The sequence below is a fragment of the Myxocyprinus asiaticus genome, chromosome 11 (genome assembly GCF_019703515.2).
Source record: "Myxocyprinus asiaticus isolate MX2 ecotype Aquarium Trade chromosome 11, UBuf_Myxa_2, whole genome shotgun sequence".
In the NCBI taxonomy this organism is placed as follows: Eukaryota; Metazoa; Chordata; class Actinopteri; order Cypriniformes; family Catostomidae; genus Myxocyprinus; species Myxocyprinus asiaticus.
Genome location: NC_059354.1, coordinates 30155741 through 30179598, shown reverse-complemented (window position 1 = coordinate 30179598; position 23858 = coordinate 30155741). Strand labels below are relative to the sequence as shown.

Genomic DNA, 23858 nt, shown 5'->3' with positions numbered 1-23858 from the left:
GATGATTACAATGATTACACTAGGCTGGGCTCAGATGTGTATGATAAAACCGATGCGATCTGCATTCATGCTGCTGATTACCAGCAAAGTAGGACTGAAGCAGCTGCCATAATGAATCAGCTGCTCAAATAGTCTTTTCAACATCAAAATATCTTTATTTTTTATGTTACAAACATTAAAGCATAAAGCCGTTACCATAGGAGTTTGCTGTTTTATGCAGTGCATAATATCTAAACTAGTTAGTCAGCTTAAGCTAGGCTTTTAGAAACTTCTATACTTCTATGATGAACTCAGAATCCCATGCTGCATTGCAATGTAAACAATATGCCAGTGCTAACATGGTAATTGTGTTTGTGATCGTATCTTATCTATCATTATTAATCATTATAAACATCTAAAAACCACATTATATGTTTGATAATATATAATCTGTCCTCCAGTGCATCTGCTGTGAAGTGTATGGTGACATTTTTTTAAATTACAGCATGCATTAAAGAACTCACACTGAGGGATCAGTCAGGACAGGAGAAATTCACGTGCGAAAGGGTTCAATATAAATGAATGAAATAATAGCAGTCAATTTACATATATGACATTTGTAACAAATATTTTATTAGACAGGAAAAAAAAAAATGGTTGGAGCTGCTGCACGATATAGGATGCCTGTCAACTGAATGCGCATCTCATCGCCACATAGGGTGTTTTACAGTAGCTTCAGGAAAGTGATCTGGTTTTATTTTTTGAGCTGCTGCTGTTTTGAAAGCTTTGGTGTGATATTATCCCACCTGACAGCCTCTGACATTAGTGGTCTGTGGTATGAGGCCAGTAAGCTATTGGCTGTTAGGGGAACAGGGGCATGAGTCATTTCAAGTCAAGTCATTTTTATTTGTATAGCACTTTTCACAACACACATCGTTTCAAAGCAGCTTTACAGAAAATCATGCATTAACAGAAATGAAAACTGTAATATCTATAAAGTCTTAGAATCATCATTGTGTAATTGTAAATTATGTATAAAATAAATAATGAAATAATGAAATAATAATTGTATTTAGAACCCCAGTGAGCAAGCCGAAGGCGACTGTGGCAAGGAACACAAAACTCCATAAAATGTTGGGAGAAACCAGGCTCACTGTGGGGGCCAGTTCCCCTCTGGCTAACAGCATGAATATAATGCCAATATTACTCATTTATGTGCAGTGCAAGTCATAGTTTAAAATGAGTAAAATAAGTAAGTGTAAAGGGCTAGTGTTTAAACAAAGATTTTGTATGAACTGTAAGATTAATGACTAATGTCTTTGAAGTCCATTCTGGATTAACTGCAGAAGTTTACATAGATGCATCATCCTTTGTTAGTTGGCTGATGAAGGCTTTTTTGGCAATTAATTGATAGTCTATGTATTCTATTTCAGGAGTGCAGTCCATCATTAGACCAAGGTGATGAAGGCAGAGATGAGTGAGGCCAACCAGCCTGTCATTTCGATGAGGTCTATCCTTAATCTAATGTTCAGGCAGTGGCATATGAAGTATCCCATGTCTTATGGTTGGAGTTGGCATCAGTTCATCCTCTGAAGTCCATTGTAGACTGAAGTGATGTCTGGCTGGCACTGGCTGCATTTAGTCGTCATCACTCAGAGACGCGTAGTAGTGGAGTCCGACACCAAGCAGGAACGAAGCTGGATCTGGCCTGTTCTGGTGACCTTGGGATAGGAATCCCAAGGTTGAGACAGGGATACAAATAGAAATATATTAATGTAGATGCCAGTTTATTTTTTGCAGAGATATAGATCATGATAAATGTTTCTGGTTCCAGCAGACCTAACTAAAGCAGCCCAATTGTGATTTGATGGATAAATTAGGTGTATGCCTGGCCAAATAGAGGAGTCTTTAGTCTAGACTTAAACTCAGTGAGTGTGTCTGTGTCCTGAACAGTGCAAGGAGTTAATAATATTAAGAAGAGGTTCAGGAAATACCTCTTTTAAGAGCTTCATTGGTATTGGATCTAACATACATGTTGTGGCTTTTGATGTTTTGATAAGATTTGTTAGCTCTTCATGACCTATGACAGCAAAGGATTGAAGCTGCTCGTGAGGAAAATTATGAGACACTATTTTCTGAGGTACTGTGACAGACGATTGCATAATTCCAATTTTATTTCTGATTATTTCAGTTTTATCAGTAAAGAAATTCATGAAGTCATTACTATTGTGCTGCGACGGAATATCTGGTTCAGTTGAGGCTTTATTCCTAACCAATTTAGCCAAAGTAAGAATAAAAACCTAGGATTGATGTGGTTATTTTCTATGAGTTTGCTCAAATATGCTGACCTTTTAGTGCTTGTCTGTTGCTACAGACACTATCCATGCACCGCGAAATACCTCTAATTTTGTATTCTTCCACTTGCGCTCCATTTTCCGAGCTGCTCTCTTGAGAGCATGAGTGTGATCATTGTATCATGGTGTGGGGATTTTTTCTTTAATTTTCTTTAGTTGAAGGGGGGTGACACTATCAAGAGTGCTAGAAAAGACTGTCTTTAAATTTTCTGTTATTCTGTATATTCTTCTAGACTTTGTGGCTTACTGAGTATATGAGATAGATCTGGAAGATTATTAGTGAAGCTATCTTTAGTGGTTGAAAGAATAGTTCTTCCTGAATGATAGTATGGTGTAGATTGAGTAACATTAGCTGTTCGCAGCATACAAAAGATGAGGTAATGATCTGAGATGTCATCGCTCTGTGGCAGAATTTCTATAGTATCAGCATCAACTCCATATGACAGTATTAAATCTAGTGTATTATTATGGCGATGAGTTGGTCCTGTCACATTTTGTTTGACTCCAAGAGAGTTGAGAATATCAATAAATGCTAATCCCAATGTGCCGTTTTCATTATCTATATGATTGTTGAAGTCACCTTCAATTAAAGCTCTATCCACAGCAAGGAAATCAGAATACGGCCTGGGTAATCTATATACTGTAGGAAGGGCAAAAGACGATTTTTTATTTGTATCTGATGGTATCACATTAAGCATTATTAGTTCAAAAGACTTAAACTTATATCCTGCCCACTGAGTAACACCAAAAACTTCACTGTAAATTGTAGCAACACCTCCTACTCGACACTTCAGACGAGGCTCATGTTTATAACAGTAACATGGGGGAGTAGATTCATTTAAACTAATACGTATATTCATCCTGTTTAAGCCAGGGTTCAGTCAAACAGAGCACATCCAAACTATGATCTGTAATAATTTCATTTACAATTAGTGCATGGTTGTAAGAGATCTAATGTTTAGTAGCCCTACCTTTATATGATGTTTAACTTCAATTTTTTTTTTGTTGTTATTTTCAAGTTTTACCTTAATCCATTTTTTTCAAAAAAATGTAGTGAAAGTTTTGTGTTTGGTAGTTCGGGGAACAGACACAGTCTCTATATGATATCTAGGTGATACAGTATCTATGTGTTGCAGATTATGTGACCTGTGTGACGTCTCAAGGCAGCTAGCAGATGTTTGGATTAGACAGTTTGTCTGCTTTCTGACCTGGGCCCCAGTTAGTCAAATACTATCACTATTAAGTCTATGAGCCAAATTACTAGAGAGGAGAGTGGCACCTTCCCTGGTGGGTTGGAGTCTGTCTCTCTTTAGCAGGTCAGTTCTACCCCAAAAACTCTTCTAATTGTCTATAAATCCTATTCTATTCTCCGGACACCACTCAGACATCCAGCCATTCAGTGACACTAATCTACTATAAACCTCGTCACCACGACAAGCAGGGAGGCATATTACAGTGTCTGACATTGTATTTGCAAGTTCACACACCTCTTTAACATTATCTCTAGTGATCTCAAACTGGCGAAGCCGGACATCGTTTGTGCCAACTTGAAAAATCATTTTAGAAAATCTATATTTAGCATTAGCCAGCACTTGTAAATTTGATCTGATATCAGATGCCCGAGCCCCCGAAATGCATTTAACAATAGTGGCTGTAATCTCTATTTCCATGTTCCTTACAATAGAATCACCTATGACCAAGGCTCTTTCATTATGATTCTCAGAGGGTGCATCACTGAGTGGGGAGAATAATTTGGAAACCCTAACAGGAACAAGAGAGTGGTGTCGCTTTGCTGACCGAGTATGCCACCGAGATGTCACCCAAATGCCCTGCTGCAGGGGCTCTACAGCCAGAACCAAAGTGTTTGTGTTGCTCGCTGTACTACCCGCATCCGAAACAGTATCTACCGGCTTCTCTTTTTCACTGACCTCCACTAGCGTTTGGATATGTGTCTCTAACTCATTAATGTTCTCTATCAGCCTGACTAATTCCTTACATTTATCACGTGTTAATCCCCCACTGCTGATGGAAAAAGCTATAATAAACATGTGGCATGTAATGCAGGAAACAATAACATGAGCGGATGCCATGACTTACTGCAATTGTTTGTTGTTGTTGGTTGTTCCTGAGTGGCGAGGGTTTGAGATCGATGTGAATCTCTCGCACAATTGTTTGTTGTTATGGTTGTTCTTGATAAGCAGTTCTTTGAGATCGATGCAATAATCAGTGTAACACAGAGGAGAAAACGGGTGCGCACGGTAAAATGCACGCAGTTTAATCACGATAAAAAAAGAAAGCGGATGCACGCAGTTGAATCACGATAAGAGAATAATGCGGGGAAAAAAACTTGATGCATGCTGAAAAATGGCAGTGATTAAAGATTAAAAGCTGAAAACAGATAGATAAGCGATGCTTATAAAAAGCTTGCAGGCTACAAACACAGACTCGAGCTAGGCGCCAGCAGCAACAGGAACAGGAAGTGACGTATCCTCAGAGAAACAAGTGCTTTAGGGGCAGGAAAAAAGGAGACAATTAGACAATGATTGGTTGGGCCTGAATTTCAGTGGGTTGCAATAGCCCACCCAGGCCCATGTGTGGCTACGCCAGTGGTCACGAGACACGCAAGAACTAATGGCGTTTGGAATTATTGACCTGGGACAATGTGTCTTGAGGCAGTAAGTTTAGTGTATATTGGTAGTAATATCTATCAATACTATTTTGGCATCTGGTTAGTATCTGGTTAGTTAAGAAAACAATGTGCAAAAGGGCATTTGGAAACATTTGGAAAGGTTCATTACATGCATTAAATTACACACAAGGCAAAATTTAACCAACATTTGCCTGTTATTTAATCAGATTTAATTTAGGCATCATGTTTTGTTGACATTTTATGAGGTTTGATGTGTCTTGTTGACGCTCCAAATGCAAGACACAAAGACAAGACAAATGTGTTCAAAAATGCTTTGAAGGGTGTAATTAGTCTGCTAATAAAACTGTAATGTTTTGATGGCTATTCATTTAAAATTATATAATAACAACTTTATTATCAGTATGTTCCTCACCAAATGTATTATATGATTCCACTTTTATGATATTTTCATGTTGCTTTTTTTGTCATTTGTCAGTCCCATTCTTCATTCACATCCTTGAGTAAACGATTGTCCAAGATATTCTTAGAAAATTCACATTTTGTGTTCTGTGGAAGAAAGTAAGTCATACATTTTGGAATGATATAATGGTGAGTAAATAATGACAGAAATGAAATTTTTGGATGAACTATTCTTTTGATCATTTTAAAATCATAAATAGACAAAATCTTACACAATTTTGTTAGACTAAAATTAAAAAGCAGCATACAATCTTCCAGACATTCTCAAAGTAGCTTAACCGGTTATTAATCCAGACTGGGGCATATTTTCAGGCCATGTGAGTGCAGTGCACCCAGTATATGGCAGAAAATATTGTGAAATATTTCCATCCACCAGGTGCAGTGCCCCCTTTGACCTCTTTAGAAATCTGTTCCATGAGGGAGGTTGTCCTCCTCGTGCCAATAATACCTCTGAGGTCCTGTAACTCCAGCTCAGGTCTCCTCACTCATAGTCCCCTTCATTTCTGTGTGCACCATCTGGTGTTGAGCAGTTCTGACTCTTTGGGCCCTCTGTGAACTGTTGTCCTATCCCTGATGAGACCGCATGGAGATGGACCAGTCACATGCTTGCATTTTTGAGTAGATGAAAATTTAGAGAGTCACTAAAGGAGAAAAATCTAGACAAGTGACCGTTTCGTTGATGGAAAAAGAAGATATTGAGAAGATTGACTGAAATAACCAAAGCAGGGATTGCTGGTTCACAGACCATCATTAATTGAAATAAAGTGTTCTAACTACAATAAAATTTGTTTTTATTCTTTTCAATGCTATATGAACATAAGGGTGGTAAATCTAACCATCACAACCACAAAGACATTGTCCAAACCATGCTGATGCTTGCAAGGAACGCTGTTATATATAATTCAACACACTCTCACAGCAAAATCGTCAGGATTTTAACAACTTTTCTAAATTTGGCTAATTTGTATGATATTGTGCGACTGCACTCGTTTGAATTCCTACGACTTTCTCTACAGCCAATGATGTCGCTGTATATCGTTTCCATCTAATATGTGACAATTACTTGCTTCTGTCACACACAACAGCTTCCTATCATGTTTACACACTCTACTGATTGGTTAAGTTTAGATAAGGGGTTTGGGTAATGGCATAATATTAATAAGCATGTCCTTAACACCTGTGCCCAGAACTCGCGTTTACTTCTGCATTAGACATCCGGGAATTTGCATGTGATGAAGTCGTACGAGTTTATGCAAACAAAATCATGCGAGATCATACGAAATAGCCAACTCTTAAATTCTATATGACTTTTCATGAGATCAGGTTGGAATAATTTGGTTTGGGATAGACACCAGAATTAGTGGTGGCTGGTGCTTTTCAAATGTGGGGAAGCACAGAACATTGTTTTTGGTATCTGCAATGTTGCTCCCCAAAGCTGCTCTAGCTTCTACTCAAACTGCGCAAATTCTTAGCAAAATAATTAACTGAGCTCTAAGCTGTTTTTGCTTCAAAATAGACGAAATAAGCGATTATGAAATAGCTGAAATAAATATGTTATGTCAGATTGCAAATAACTGCGTGTATCTCCAAGCCGCAGAACACAATGCGCTCAACAGTGGTTCTTTTACATTTCAAACGCTGTCAATCACATACATCACTGTTTCAAATATTGGTCAACTCACCCATTTGAGAGCTCAACCAATCATCATATAGAGAACCTGGGCTTCCAGGTGGGACAAAAATACATTGATTGAAAGCTCAATGTCCAATAGGCAAATTAGATGCAGATCCAACACAAATAGAGCCAATGAAGCTCCCATAACCTCCCAGAGAAGCACATCGTCCAGGTGGGACCCTAAAGTGCATGTTTAGAGCCTCTTGTCCTGTGAAGATTAATATTTTGTGCCATTGATTTGAATGGTACAGGTATCTGCTATAGACTGCCACTGAAGAATGGCTTCAATAGCACTCCATGGTTCCTCTGACTTCTATGGATATATTCATGTAGAAGAAAGCGGATTGTGCTACTTGAACAGCGTAATGGTGATGGTGACAATTTTATTTGCTAAAAGATTGAAATGCACAAAGAGTGATCTTTAGAAAGATTATGTGAACATATTTTATGCTAATCATTGCTACAGAAAATTCCAGGGAAGCAGTGCTTTCTGTGTAGTCTTTTTTTTGGGGGGGGGGGGGGGATTTTTTCCCCCTTTTTCACCCAATTTGGAATGCCCAATTCCCAGTGTGCTTTTAAGTCCTCGTGGTTGCGTAGTGATTCGCCTCAGCCCGGGTGGCGGAGGATGAATCCCAGTTGCCTCCGCGTCTGAGACCATCAACCTGCGCATCTTATCACGTGGCTTGTTGAGCACGTTGCCACAGACAAATAGTGCGTGTGGAGGCTTCACGCCATCCACTGTGACATCCGCGCTCAACTCACCACGTGCCCCACCGAGAACGAACCACATTATAGCGACCACGAGGAGGTTACCCCATGTGACTCTACCCTCCCTAGCAACCAGGCCAATTTGGTTGCTTAGGAGACCTGGCTGGAGTCACTCAGCACGCCCTGGGATACGAACTAGCGAACTAGCGAACTCCAGGGGTGGTAGCCAGCGTCTTTTTATCATTGAGCTACCCAGGCCCCCTTTCTGTGTAGTCTTAAAGCAGTTGCCACTGACCAGAACTTATTTGACAGTGTAGTTCACAATCACATCACTTTGACCTGTCTCACAAGCAATGATACTAACAAGTTCACTCCCATTATAATCAACAGAGTTGTCTAATCTGCAAGCGCCCTCAGATGACGGATGCCCCCTTTTTCAAAAAAGTACATTATTGCGACTTGAAATTAACTGTTATGTACAAACAATCCATCAGTTTTCTCATTTTATGGTAAGTGCTCTGAAACTTCACAGTAGTGAGTAAAGCCTAAATAATTCTTGTTGAAAAGCTGGGGTTCCACAATAATAATAAAAAAGCAGTTACAGCTGTATGATTGGAAGATTATAGGCTACCGTGTCATTCGAACAGAGTGGGACGAGAGAGCAAGCTAAAACAGAGTTTACTTTAATGCTCTAAAGTCTATGAGGCAAGGCACAACACTGAGCGTAACCACACAACTTAAACATTAAACCTGTTGACATGAGGCTAGTGTGATAGTGCGATAGGCTAATGTGTTGTCTGTGCGAAGTCGTACCATATCAGACTGATCTCAGTAAAATACGGAAACAGCAGGTTCACTTTTCTTTAGCTGAAATCGGTCTATGCTTACAGAAATGTGAAACACTGCCCCCAAGTGGACAAAGCAGTAACTGTTGTTGGGCGTATGGGCATGAGTGAGCTTCATTTTCCGTGTGAAATGTCCAGGGAGGGGTGCCAAATATGAGTGTGAAGCAAGTTTTTTTTTTTTCAGCTGTACTGGATGTAATGTAGAAAGGAGGAATCTGTATTCCCCAACCCAAACTCCAAACCTAATCCTAACCATCAGTGGAGTAAAAATGTAATGTTAGAGGAACTGTTTATGCGAACACGATAAGTTCCTGGTTTCAATGCGAGATCTGAACCTGGGTCTCCTACTCTGCTAATGCAACATGCTTCCGGTCACACCACAGGTGAAGGCAAACATGCTCGATACATGAGTCATTACAAAAATGTCTGATTGGTGATGGCGTTTGTTGGTGAGTCTGCATAATGTGGCCAATCCTAGATTACCAGAACTCTCAGAAACATGCCAACTTCCTTTGTGATTATGTAGACTGTATGCAATCTTCCAAACTCCTGTCATGATCATATAAAGCCAGTAAAGCCTCTAAAACTCACATGTGCAAGGATACCAGAGAGGGAGTTTACATCCACTCTTAGGAATTACATACAGTATATAACATACATAAGATGATCCAAAATTCTGAAGTTTGGAAGAAATAATAAGCTGCATATTTCATGTTTCAATCCTCCAGAATGCCTTGTCCCATTGACTTCCATTGTAAGAACTTTACTTTAACACACTTGTTTGTTTGGTTTGCTTCTATAAACTGAGGGACATGTCAAAATTATTATCTGTGGTAATCAACAGTGAGCCACAGATGCTGTTGATAGAGCTTAAGTTGTTTGAACTCAGAACATTCCTTTAATAACTGGTCCTTAGACCCAGGCTTCAGGTTCTGATACCAAGGTGCACGTTTCCAAAAGCATGCACACCTCTGAAATTATAGTTATAGCCCAGGTGCTTGTGAAATTGTTTCCAGTAGCGAAATTGTTTTCTCTTGAAAGCATTTAACCCCATTGTCAGCCGTTTATTGTCTGATGACACTTAATGACTCTGAGAGAGAGAGAGAGAGAGAGAGAGAGAGAGTGTGAGAGTGACATTTACAGTATGTTTCAGAAATTCACTGCCCTTTCAGAATCCCGGGGACAGAGATCAATTGTTTGTTTAAGTGCTGCAGTGTTCCTTACAGATGAAAGACAGATAGACGCATGTTCAATGTTTGAACGTCTTTTCTAGATCACCAAGATTGCATCATCATCTGGATCACTGTTCGTATGGTTCTTCTGATACAAAACAGCTCCTCAGTTGAATGCACTGTTTCTTTAGAGATCCAAAAACCAAAACAATGATATTCAAAATCTTTCCTCTCATGCAGCTAGTTTTAATGATGAGAAATGTGGCATTGTAATTTGAGCATAACAGCATGTCTGACCCCCTGTACCAGAATAGACACAATTGGCTGTTTGTTGAGGAAGAACACTTTAAGGATAAGCCTCTTTCTTCAAAATAATACAGAATGTGTCTGGTGGTGTAGCCTAGCGGTTTACACACACTCAAGATGGCGCCGAGTATGGCTGCTGCGTTGCGAGCTCCGACACAACTTAGCAATGGTTTGTTTGTTTTGTTTACAATTCTTATGTTTTTTGTCTTGGATGTTGCCTGCCTTATTGTCTACGACAGACAAACACTTTTGGACATTGGCTCAGCGATCTCACACCGTAAACCGGACTTCACATTCCTCAATGCCGACCCGCTGTTTACAAACACGCAAGCGGAGCCCTTTGTCTGGGCAGCACGGCCGCGGAAACGCAGGAGGAAAAGGGGAAACAGAGCCGGCGTTCTCATCAGAGTAAGACGCCGCGCAAATCGACCCCCGCTACCCACTATTCTACTGGCAAATGTTCAGTCTCTGGATAACAAGCTCTGCGAGCTGAAAGCGCGGATCTCTTTCCAACGAGAGACGAGGGACTGCTGCGTTATCTGCCTTACGGAAACTTGGATGTCTGCGGAGATTCCAGACTCAGCCATTGAACCCGCGGGGTTCTCCATGCTCCGAGCGGACAGAGCGAAAGACCTCTCAGGTAAAACTAGAGGAGGTGGTGTATGTTTTATGATCAACAAATCCTGGTGTGATCAGAGGAACGTACATTCCATCAAGTCTTTCTGTTCTCCTGATCTGGAATTTCTTATGCTTCTGTGTCGACCATTCTGGCTACCGAGGGAATTCACAGCGGTCATTATCACTGCTGTGTACATCCCCCCACAAGCCGACACAGACCGGGCACTCAAGGAACTGTATGGGAGTATAAGTGAGCAGGAAACCGCGCACCCTGAGGCCGCGTTCATTGTGACCGGGGACTTTAATAAAGCCAGTTTAAAATCAGTCGCACCAAAATATCACCAGCACATTAGTTTCAACACACGAGGGGACCGGGTTTTGGACCATTGCTACTCTCCGTTCCGGGATGGCTACAAATCCCTCCCCCGCCCACCATTTGGCAAATCGGACCACTCTTCCATTCTGCTTCTGCCCGCTTACAGGCAGAAACTGAAACAGGAAGCACCCACCCTCAGAACGATCCAGTGCTGGTCGGACCAATCAGACTCTACGCTACAAGACTGTTTTGATCGCACGGACTGGGAGATGTTCCGGTCCGCCTCTGATGACGACATCGAGCTTTACGCTGATAGCGTAATGTGCTTCATCAGAACGTGTGTAGAGGAAGTGATTCCGACCAGAACTGTGCGAATCTATCCGAATCAGAAGCCGTGGATCAACAGCGATGTTCGCGCAGCACTTAATGTGCGGACCTCCGCTTTTAATTCCGGGAACGCGGAGGAGCATAAACAAGCCAGTTATGCCCTCCGAAAAACTATCAAAACAGCAAAACGCCAGTACAGGAGTAAGATTGAAGGACAGTTTAACACCACCAACTCTAGAAGCATGTGGCAGGGAATTAACATCATCACGGACTTTAAAGGGAATAAAAACTCCACCATGAACACCGCTGCCTCTCTACCGGATGAGCTAAATACTTTTTATGCTCGTTTCGAGGGAAATAACACCGCCCTCGCAGAGAGAGCTCTCACGGCCGAAGCTACAGAGGTTAGTTCACTCTCCGTCTCTGTAGCGGATGTAACCCGATCCTTCCGACGGGTGAATATCCGCAAAGCCGCGGGTCCAGACGGCATACCGGGCCGCGTCATCAGAGCGTGCGTGAACCAGCTGGCTGGTGTTTTTACGGACATTTTCAACCTTTCCCTCTCTTTGTCTGTAGTCCCCACATGCTTTAAAACATCCACCATTGTGCCTGTTCCAAAACAATCGAAAATAACTTGTTTAAATGACTGGCGTCCTGTTGCTCTGACCCCCATCATCAGCAAATATTTTGAGAGACTAATCAGAGATTACATCTGCTCTGTATTACCACTCAATCTTGACCCGCTGCAGTTTGCTTACCGTAACAACCGCTCCACTGATGATGCCATTGCATCTACAATACACACTGCTCTCTCCCACCTGGAAAAAAAGAACACTTATGTGAGAATGCTGTTTGTAGACTACAGCTCAGCATTCAACACCATAGTGCCCTCCAAGCTAGATGAGAAACTCCGGGCTCTGGGCTTAAACAGCTCGCTGTGCAGCTGGATCCTGGACTTCCTGTCAAGCAGACGCCAGGTGGTTAGAATAGGCAGCAACATCTCCTCATCACTGACCCTCAACACTGGAGCCCCGCAGGGCTGTGTTCTCAGCCCACTACTGTATTCCCTGTACACACATGACTGTGTGGCAACACATAACTCCAATGCCATCATTAAGTTTGCTGATGACACGACGGTGGTAGGTCTGATCACTGACAATGATGAAACAGCCTACAGAGAGGAGGTGCACACTCTGACACACTGGTGTCAGGAGCACAACCTCTCCCTCAACGTCAGTAAGACAAAGGAGCTTGTGGTGGACTTCAGGAGAAAAGACAGAGAACACAGTCCAATCACCATCAATGGAGCACCAGTGGAGAGAGTCAGCAGCTTCAAGTTCCTGGGTGTCCACATCACTGAGGAACTCACATGGTCCGTCCACACTGAAGTCGTTGTGAAGAAGGCTCATCAGCGCCTTTTCTTCCTGAGACGGCTGAGGAAGTTTGGAATGAACCGCCACATCCTCACACGGTTCTACACCTGCACTGTGGAGAGCATCCTGACTGGCTGTATCTCCGCCTGGTACGGCAATAGCACTGCCCACAACCGCAAAGCACTGCAAAGGGTGGTGCGAACTGCCAAACACATCATCGGAGGTGAGCTTCCCTCCCTCCAGGAAATATATACAAGGCGGTGTGTGAAAAAAGCTCGGAGGATCATCAGAGACTCCAGCCACCCGAGCCATGGGCTGTTCTCACCGCTACCATCAGGTAGGCGGTATCGCAGCATCAGGACCCGCACCAGCCGACTCCATGATAGCTTCTTCCCCCAAGCAATCAGACTTCTGAACTCTTGATCTCCCACGATCAAAATACATCATCCCTGCACTTTATTACTCTTTTATCTCACACCGGACTGTCATAAATTATATTACTGTCATTATATTATGTCTCTCTTAACAACTGACTATCAACCGACAGCCTGAATGTCAATACAGTACAATACTGTACATTCTATATATATACTTTTTTTCATATATATTTTAATTTTTATTGAATAATGTGTATCTATATAGTATCTATATAGTAAAAAACAAAAAAAAAAAAAAAAACAAAAAACAAAAAAAAAACAAAAACAGCATATTGTATACTGTGCAATGTATGTTATTATTGTATATTGTTGAGTGTAATTGTGTATAACAGATGTTTAAATTGTGTTGTGTTAATTTGATGTTTTAAGTTGTGTAATTATGTATAACAGATGTTTAAATTGTGTTGTGTTAATTTGATGTTTTAAGTCGAGTTTAATTATGTATAACAGATGTTTAAATTGCGTTGTGTTAATTTGATGTTATTGTAAATTGGTATATGTCTCATCACTGTCACGACTGCTATGTTGATCGGAACTGCACCCAAGAATTTCACACACCATTGCACTTGTGTATATGGCTGTGTGACAATAAAGTGATTTGATTTGATTTGATTTGATTTAAGACTTCAGCTGGGGAATGAACGGTTGTAGGTACAAAGCCAGCAAAGGTTGATCCATGAACTATCACCACTTTGTCCATGTATACATTCCTAGCTCCAATTATATTGGACCTCCCAACAAACCTGTGTGTTTAAATATTCTAATTAAATTATTTTAATTGTGCTTCTTAGTTTTGCTAGAGTTGTGCATCACCTTCTAGAAATACTTTAGAAATAAACGTGATTTGACTAGACGCATGTAATTTTAAAGTGCTGCTACTCATTTCACATTCAAAGTGGGCATTTACATAAAAGTCTTAGGCGCAGTGACAAAAAATGTTTGCCTGTTTAATTGTAGGGCACAGAGCGGGTGGAAAATGCCCATTAAAAAAGCTAAATTATGGTTAAAAAAAAATAATAATTTCAGTGCACAGCCTAAAACGTATAAGTGGATCATTATTACAAATGTATGATATTACTGAACTTTTTCGGTTAAAATACTTTCTCCTATCCCAGCTTAATATGCAGAGACAAATACTGTATAATTAACAGCCTGGTCTCATGAACATTACGTGACCATGGCGAATTTATGTGCCTTATTACACATTTGGCTGCGGTTTCCCAGTTAAATATCCAGTGGGGAGTGCCAAAAGCGAGTTAAATAATGTCATAATCAGACAAGGTTTTAAAGGTGAGTATTAGGTGGAGAGGTTTTAATGAATAAAACGTACATCCCTAACCTAAAACTTTAAGCTAAACCTAACCATTAGTGCTCTAAAATCAAATGAGATGCCTAAACCTAACCGAAAGTGTCTAAAAACAAAATGAGAAATGAAAAGCACATTTTCTGAAGCAACAATGTCATCTTGTGTCGCTTCTATGATGCTCTCGTCTCGTGTGTCAGCTTGCATGCTTGACTATTTTTGAACCACGTACTTTAGAGTCCAAAGACTATCAGTTGAGCTTCAGCAGAAACTAATCACATTGGAATAAATACAATTTATTGTTTTTCAAATGATGTGCTATAGTAAGTGTCTTGATATTATAACAAAGGAGTGTGTGGGTAATAGTATAAAAAATATGTGTTTATAAAGTCATAATCAGCCATTGTATGAATAAAACGCACAGTTGTCATAGCGCCTCTAGTGTTCATTTCACAAAGAAACTGTGACGAAACGTAGAATTCACCACGTCAAAGTCAGTTTGCAATTATGTAATTATAGTAACGTTCATTCTATGAGACTAGGTTGAGACTAGTAAGACATTTGTACTGTAGGTTAATTTCCTCAAAAAAAAAGTTAACACTGTCTTTGTAGCGGTATAAAAGTCTGCTGTTCGTTTTATTCGACCTGTCCGGCCTGACACAACAACACTGACTTAACCAACAGTGTGAATTGGGGTGGGAATATCTTTTTGTTTGAAAACTATGGGTTTTATTTTTGCAATTCCATTCGGTGCGCTAGTGGTACATAAATGACACACTTCAGCTTTAAAGCGTAACTTTTTGATTTGCAATGAAATAGCCCTCAGCTCGGTATCTGCTGCCTTGAGTACCCAACCTTTATTCATTAGGTATTTATGAAATCATATCAAGTCTAAAAGAGAAACCATCGCAAATCACACAAGATACACAGCAGGAGAAGGATCAGGCACAGGGCGCCGTAGTCATGGTCTCTCTGTGTTGATGTTTGTCCCTGGCTGCCTCTGTCCTCTCCCACAAGTTATATTTAGTGGTGTTAAACCATTTTGAAATTCAATCTGGTGTCTTACAAGACTGAAAGCTGGAAGGAGACTTTCCCACCACATGGCCACTGGAGAAAAGTACCAACAGTTAATGGATTCTCCCATTTTAGACTGAGAGGCATTAGAAATTCTGTTTCTCTCAGAATTTGTTTCTTCTAGTGCAAAACAAGACTGGGAATACACGTTTAAAAATTCCCCCACAATCTTTGCAGCACTGCCTAAGACTTGGTCTTTAATATTTCCCTTAAATCCAAGATCAAGTTATCCTGAAAATAAATTAAAATAAATTATAGTTTTATGAGAATTAAAGTAAACATTTTTTCTTGCCTGTAATTAAAATTCCATGATCATTTACTCATCCTCATGTCATTTTAAACCTGTATGACACTCTTGTGTGAGGAACACACCAACATTTAAATTGTAACATCTTTTGTATTCCATGGAAGAATTACATTTGGAACAAACCTTTCATCTTTAACAAAAACCTTCATAGAATACAAATTTTCATTTCAAGTCTCACATCTGCAGCCAGAGGATCTTCTCCCAGATGCAACATTATAGGTTTAACATCAATTCTCCAGCAGTTTTGTCTCATCTGTATTTGCTTAAGTGCACGATAATAGGTCTTGACAAGGCAATAATGCAGTTCCCATGGCTCCAATGATTAAACATCCAAATTAAACTCATTCTGAATATTGTCACAGCTGTATCTGTTCTTGTGATGGTGATACACCTGACAGCTCTTCCCCAACACTCTATATGGTTCAGTGGAGAAGCTAAAAATGAACAGAGAACCATTGTTGAAATACTTGTTTGTCTCTTTAGCAAAGCAGAAACTGAAAGATTGTAACTAATTTTTCAGTTTGTTGAACACTGCCCACACAGTTTTGATGTGTAGGCCAATATGCTGCTTATAAATTAGGCATACCATTTTTTTTTCTTCAAAATGTTAAACTATTACAGATTAAGAGAACACAAGAAAACATTCCAAATGGTACTTTCACACAATGTGGCAACTGATTCAGAGACTACCCAAACATCATTGTAGATATCCAATGTAGAATAAATGTCACAACCTTACGCAAATGGGTTCATATAGTAGGCCAGAATCCACCTAGAGAAGATATGATATTATTAGATGACTTACAATATATTCCTCCATTCATGCTGGTGGCCTCTTAATTGTCCCTAGGAAATGTCACCATGGGACTTTGCCATTTGCAAAGTTAGTACATTCATCTTTTGCCCTTTTCAAATGTTCTGCTGAATGGTTTTTAAACGAGACCTGTTGTCCTTTGACCACTGTGACCCATTAAAACTGCAACAATAAGTCACATTTACTTATACATTTGTGTATGTTGTGCTTTAAAAAAAAAAAAAAAAAGAAAGAAAAAAAGCTCAATAAATGTGACATTGCAATCAAACAACAGTGAACACAAATTCATCGTCAACATCAAATCTCAAACTTTTCCATTATCATGACGCTTAGTTTTCTGTGAACAGTTCAAATAATTTTAGCACAAAAAGCAAGTGTAGTTGGTTAAATAGATGTAAGAAAGGCCAATCACAATTTCATATGTACTGTGAATAAATGCAAGAAAGAACAGCAATCACAACTCATTATACTAATATCACAATGACGTTACTGTTGGTTAGATTTCGAATGGCAAACATTGGGAGGTTGAACAGCACACCTCTCTTCAACAAACTGCATGATTTGAGGTGTCATTTACATACATGGCACAAAGTGTGCAGGTCAAGTTGCATGCTAAGTTCAATACTTAAGAGTTAGGTTTAATTACTTAGTTCAAATAATTTATCCTAAGTATGAGAATGTAATAAAAATTGCCTTAGAAGCACCACTAAAATAGAATTTGTAAGGGATATCAATGCTGCATTGCAAGCACTAATCATTAGAATATTATTTAACTGTCCATTGTTCAGATACAGAGGAATGGTCTTTAGTATATTTTAGTCTTTAACATGTACACATTACATGCTATAAATACACAGACAGACAGAGACGGTCAGGGGTTTGAGCTCAAGGTCAGTCCATTAACAGGCATGGTTCAACGGAAGCAGAACTTTAATTCCAGTAAAACTGATTCACTCCCACCTTTTACATGCCTGTTTTTGTAACTTATTTTAATTCAAGGCAAGGCAAGTTTATTTATTTTGTACATTTCATGTACAAGGGATATTTAGAAGAAAAAGAAAGTGACATAAAAGTTCAATTAAAAATAATTTTGGTTAAAGGGATAGTTCATCCAAAAACTAACATTTTTGTCATAATTTACTCTAATGCTGTTCCAAAAACTTTCTTTCCTTTGCAGACACACAAAATATAATTTAAAGAATGTAGCAGTCACTGATTTTCACACCATTTCAGCTGAAAGTGACTTCAAGAAAACAGCCAAAAATGTAATAAAAGTAGTCCATGCACCTCGTACGTAATATTCCAAGTATTCTGAAGGAATGTGATATCTTTGTATGATGAACAGACTAAAAGTCATTAAATAAGTTCAAATCATCATTGGTTCTTATGTTACATACTGATGTACCACCCTATGAGATTTGTGCGCTGTTGACAAAGGATGATCAATGATTTTATATAAGAGAAATTTAAGAGTCTGTTTATCATATAGTGATCATATGACTTCAGAAGAAATTATGCATGAATGGCATGGACTACTTTTAAGAACACTTTTGGGTGCTTTTTTAAAGAATATTCCGGGTTCAATACAAGTTAATCTCAATCAACAGCATTTGTGGCATATGTTGATAACCACAGAAATTCATTTAGACTCATCCTTCTTTAAAAAATGTAAAGATCGAGGTTACAGTGAGGCACTTCTTCAGTGATGTGAATGGGGCCAATTTGTGGAGGGTATAAAGGCAGAAATGTGAAGCTAATCATTTTATAAAAGCACTTACATTAATTCTTCTGTTAAAAGTCATGTATTATTTGAGTTGTAAAGTTGTTTAAATTGACATTTTTACAGTAATTTTAAGGTTTTAGGGTTTGTTGACATTACATCGTCAACATCATGCGATGGTGATCAAAGTTGTAAAATTGGCTATAACTTTACACAGAAAAGGTTAGTAAGCGATTGTATCTAAAATTACGTGTACATGCATATTGTTCATGTTTTGTGGATATACTTTTGAAAAAGTTAGTATTTTAACATTCAAAATTTAGCCCCCATTCACTTCCATTGAAAGTGCCTTACTGTAACCCAGATTTTTGCTTTTTTTAAAGAAAAGGAGGGGCAAGTCTGAATAAATTTTTGTGGTAATCAGTATTATGCCTCAAATGCTGTCGATTTAGCTTAACTTGTATTGAACCCTGAATATTCCTTTAAGCTTTAAAGTGAGGCTTTAACCAATGCTAGTGTATGATAATCAGTGATCGCAACATTTAAAAAAATATATATCCTTTTATGTCACACAGAAGAAAGTTATGTCGGTTTAGAACGACATGTGGGTGAGTAATTATAGACAGAATGCTAATTTTTGGGTGAAATATTATTTCTATTAAAAATTGAATACAATTATGAATAAGAAAAGAAAGGGGTATTTTAAAACTGATAAAAATAAACAAGGAATTAAAAAGTATCAGTCATTGCATGACATATTGCAATGAAGTAAAAGTGCATTACAGCATAGTCCTTAAATTTCTATTCCCATTTGATGTCCACTGACCAAGGAAGTGTTCTTATAAGCACACCAAAGCAATTCAGTCCTTTAAACCCCTCTCTTGAATTTGCAGTTCCAGTCACTCTTGGCTGGTTTCTTCCTATTTCCTTTAACCAGGCACACTTACCCTCTCCACCCCAGCTGTGCACACAGGGTGACCTAGACACCCATTTGTGTCACGCATGCCTCGCTTGGAAGATAAGACGTGCTTGCTGCACTGCCCGAGTGTTTAAGCTTCCACTCTGTGAGACATCTTTATCTCTTGGAGTGAATTGTGAGGGCAGGGGGGTGTGCAGCCTGCTCGAGCCCCTAAAACAAGCCCGGAAGAGAGCACTTGATTAAAAGTCCACACTGGCTATGCCAGGCATCCCACCTGACCCAGCTAACCCAGGCTGACTGGGTTTATAAATAGACAGCTCAGAGGAGGGGGGTCGGGGTCGTACACTCACAGAGGGGCCTATTAAGAGCTCATCTGTAGAACAGTCTCTCCTTGAGCTCCTTCAGTGGAATGGACAGCTTCATCATCATCATCATCATCATCATTATCATTCGGGTGATTTCACTCCATTAGGGGCCACTGAGAGAATCATTCAAGCTAAATAAAGAGAGTGTCTGTTGGTCACAAACACACGTGCAAATGATTGCCATCACGCACACCATCTCTCTCACACAAACGTGCAAACGTGCATTTTATGGATGATTAGGAACAGCAACAGAAAGATTCATGTGAAGAAGATGAGAAGAATAAATGTAGCAAAATTAATGTGTTTTCAAATGGAAAGCATTAGTGTAGATTAGGGTTGTAACGGTTTCAAGGTTTCACAATATAACTTGGTTTTAAAACAGACGGTTATCATACCGTTGAAATATTCTCATTGAGGGTATTGCATGAATATAAAGACAGATTTTTTTCAGAACTTTTTATTTTTTAATTAAAACGGAATCTGCGACATTTACAGCGTCATATAAACTTGGCGAGATAAAATAAATCTTTCAATTGCGCATTCCTCATGTTACATTTTACTGTCACTCCGTTTTAAAGATGACATGCAGGTTTCGCAAGTGCAGCGCATAAAGAGCACATCAGAAGTCCAGCATGAGCACATCATTCAGACATGTCCGAGCCTGTACCTTTATTTCCGCCGCCAAAGCAGCGTTGATGGTTACCCAGTCTATAAAGTTTGTCGCAAAAAAAGGAACGGTTCAGACGGGAAACGCTTCAAACCTTAAGCACCTTCTCCGTGAGCACCATCCCACGGAATTTGCGGAGATGATGTAAGTGGAAATACAGTATACAGGATAATAAATTATAGCCCCTGTTTTATAAAAACACCAGATTCAGTGTAGTTTTACATGAGTTGTAATGACTAGTTAGGCTAAAGATATGTTCATGCTTTCTGTCACATTTACAAATGCAGAAAACGGATTTAAGACCTTGTTCAACATTACAATGTGTCAATTGTTTGTTCATTTGCTTGAGTGCTGTGCAACAGTAGGCCAACAATGTATTTGATACTACTAATAATATGTTTTACTTGTAAAACCTAGTACTAAATAGGGTTTACAAAGTGCATGGCTTTTGGTGTTCAGGAAATAGACATTGACAGTATGCATGCAGGAAACTGACAGTGAAACTGTGGCAGAAAATAGACAGTAATGGACAAAATGCCAATAAATAAACTGCACATGAATAATATATTTTCAATAAGTATTGTTTAGAATTAAACTAAATCACAAATGCAACAAATTACCGAATGCATACAAATGCATATCTGAAGTGTTACCCTAAGCATTACAAATTTTTACAATTCAATTTCATAAATTATAAAATAACAATAACAAAATATTTTTTCATTATAATCATCTGACAACTGTACATATGGCAAAAATATATATATATTTTTAAAGTTTTTGTTTTACCTGTTTGTGATTTTTTTTTTCTCTCTTTTTTTATCTTGTCGGAAAAAAGTTTCCTGATGTTCAAGATAAAAAATTAAAGGATTAATTTTTGAAGAAATCCAAAATAAAGTTCAAGAACTGGTTATAACTGAAATATATTTATCTGTGTGTTTATCAGACCAAATATTAAACTGCTAATAATATCATCAATGCACTTCAATACCATGATACCGTTATACTGTGGTAATTTTTGTGATGGTTATCATACCGTGAAAATGTCATACCGTTACGGCCTTAAGGTGCATTTACGTCATGTTGGAATCAAAGTAATTATGAGACTCGGAAGCGCTCACGTCTCATAAAACTGGTAATTACAAGTTGTAAACTGAATTGTACGAAAGCTTTGACTTGACAGTCGTGATGCAAAGAACTAATATGGCAGCGCCCTCAACAGTCAAAGGTAGTGAACATACTGTATATTTCTGTTTTAGATGCTATTTTATTAAGACATTGTTACCTAGAGCACTTTCTTTGTTCCTAAACATTTTGAAACAATCTGAATTTTGTCCATTTTCTCTCCTATAGGTCCTATGGAGAACTGACCAACTGCACGTTCCTAGTGGCTCTGAAGATGAACTGTTTCTGGCCCAACAGTCTGGTGGATGAATTCTTCATCAGAGTGCACAGGCACTACTTCCACGACTGCTCATTGTCAGGACGGCTGCTTCACGACCCGCCAAATCGGATCCTTGGGCCTTTTATCGTGGTGCCTATTCTGGTTACACTACTCATGACTGCTCTAGTGGTTTGGAGGAGTAAACGCAGCGAGGGAATCATGTAGGCTATGGCAGTTAACCAAATACAAGTCCAGAACAAGACCAGGTGACATACTATGAACACTAAGAAACACTTTTCTTTCTCAAGACTTTCTAATCAGGTGGTTGGATATGGAACAATCAAAACACTTTCCAAGAGAGAAAATTTTTACTGTGTTATTGGCAAACAGTAGAGACAAAAACTTTGGACACAGTTACCTTTAGGTAGTTTATGACTAAATACTTTGTCATGCCAGCATATCATCGATAAAACGGATCTACATCTGGATGTAAGTGTCTTGTGAACACTGGACTCAATCTTTTTTTCACCCGTCAACTTCAATACATTTGACACTCATAAAAGCATTTGTGCTTTGTGCCAAATGCTGAAAGCAGCAGTCATAAGTAGAATTATTATCCTGACTTAAAAAAATAACAATAAAAAAGGGAAAAACCAATGACATTTACAATACTGACGATCCCAAAAATTAAAAAATGTATTAAAGATAGTAGGCCTAATGAAATGACATTGTATTAATGTGTTGTTTGAACAGGCTCCTAAATAGAAAAATCTTCTAGATATTTGCCAAAATGCACTTACCTCCATCTAATATCACTGTAAGTGACACTCATAAGCTCTCCAACACCTAGTGAGCTGCCTACCGAGACAGCATTATTAAAAATCATAGTGCACTTCTGACACATAGGCTGTTCTAAATGATAAGCAGCAACATTATGCTGCCTTCTAAGATACCTCGTTTTGGCCAAAATGTAATGCAGCATTACATGTATCCTTCATAGAAACGGCAATTCCAGAATGTGTTGGGAAACCCTGCCTTAGAGAGTAAGATACAGAAAAGCAGCTCACTAGGTTTTGGAACAGAGCTATAGACTTTTGTACTGAGAGAGGCTGATACTGATCTGATACTATTTGAAGCAGTGAACTGAGATAATTGCTGCTTTTATTTGGTGTTATTCATCTCATGGTCTCACTTCAGGTCATCGTGTCAAGGGAAAATGATTTTCTTTCAATGCAGACCAACCTCTCGGCTAAGGAGCTTGCAGCATTTGTCATAGGATTATTCACCATATTAGCATTAAAAGGATGTCTGCATTCAGACTGTTTCACTAATAGCTTTTTCAGATATACATTTCTGGAAATATCTGTATCACTGGAGTTTAGCACTCACAGTGAGTGGTTTAAAAGCCTGTGGAATTTACCTGCCTGTGGCTTATTATGGCGAAGAGAAAACAGATCTCTCTAATATCATCTGAACTTCAAAGCTTCTGATTTCTGCTGCAGTTAAAATAAAGTAATTTGCCCTCAACTCTTTTATTCCGGATGTTTCCTCTCATTAAGGGGTTTGCTTTGGAGCCCAGCACAATGCTACCAGGCAAAAAAACAAATAGACAAGAGGATGTGGTTATGACTCACCAGAGGTCTAGACTCTAGGAGTTAAATTACAGCAGGTCAGTTTGAGCATGATCACTCAGCCTCTGTTTAATACTTAAAAGTTGAAATTACAGTATCTGCTTTTTTTGTTAGAATGATGCCAGTGGATTCATGTTTTATGCTCTTTTTACTCTGGGCTTTATTTTTAACAACAGAGACAGATAAATAAGAAATTAATGTAAATAACTTCCTGCATCACCAATGAGCTGACACATTTTTAACACAAACATTACAGCACTGTGTTAGTACAAGTAAAACAATTTACCTAGCTCCATTCAAAATTAAGTACTTTATAAATTTTAGGTCTGTTTTTAAAACCACAAAGAAGACAACATCAATCATATGATTTTTGAAGAATTATCAACTTATTCTGAACACTACAGATTTGAAACAATCTTTACAATAATGTTCTGTTTACATCACTGCAATATGTA

General features: G+C 38.9%; 1 protein-coding gene across 2 annotated transcripts in view; it reads left to right on the top strand.

Moving 5' to 3' along the window:
- The window catches only part of LOC127448470 (receptor activity-modifying protein 1-like), an 83554-nt gene that overhangs the window by 45945 nt on the left and 13751 nt on the right, over positions 1-23858 (top strand). Inside the window, exon 3 of one of the 2 annotated variants that reach the window (XM_051711011.1) lies at positions 21742-22038. In XM_051711011.1, coding sequence (XP_051566971.1) covers positions 21742-21997 — 256 coding nt within the window. In that variant the 3' untranslated portion in view covers positions 21998-22038. Of the gene's footprint in view, positions 1-21741; positions 23300-23858 lie in introns of those variants that run through there. The other variant, XM_051711010.1, reaches the window with a different exon arrangement.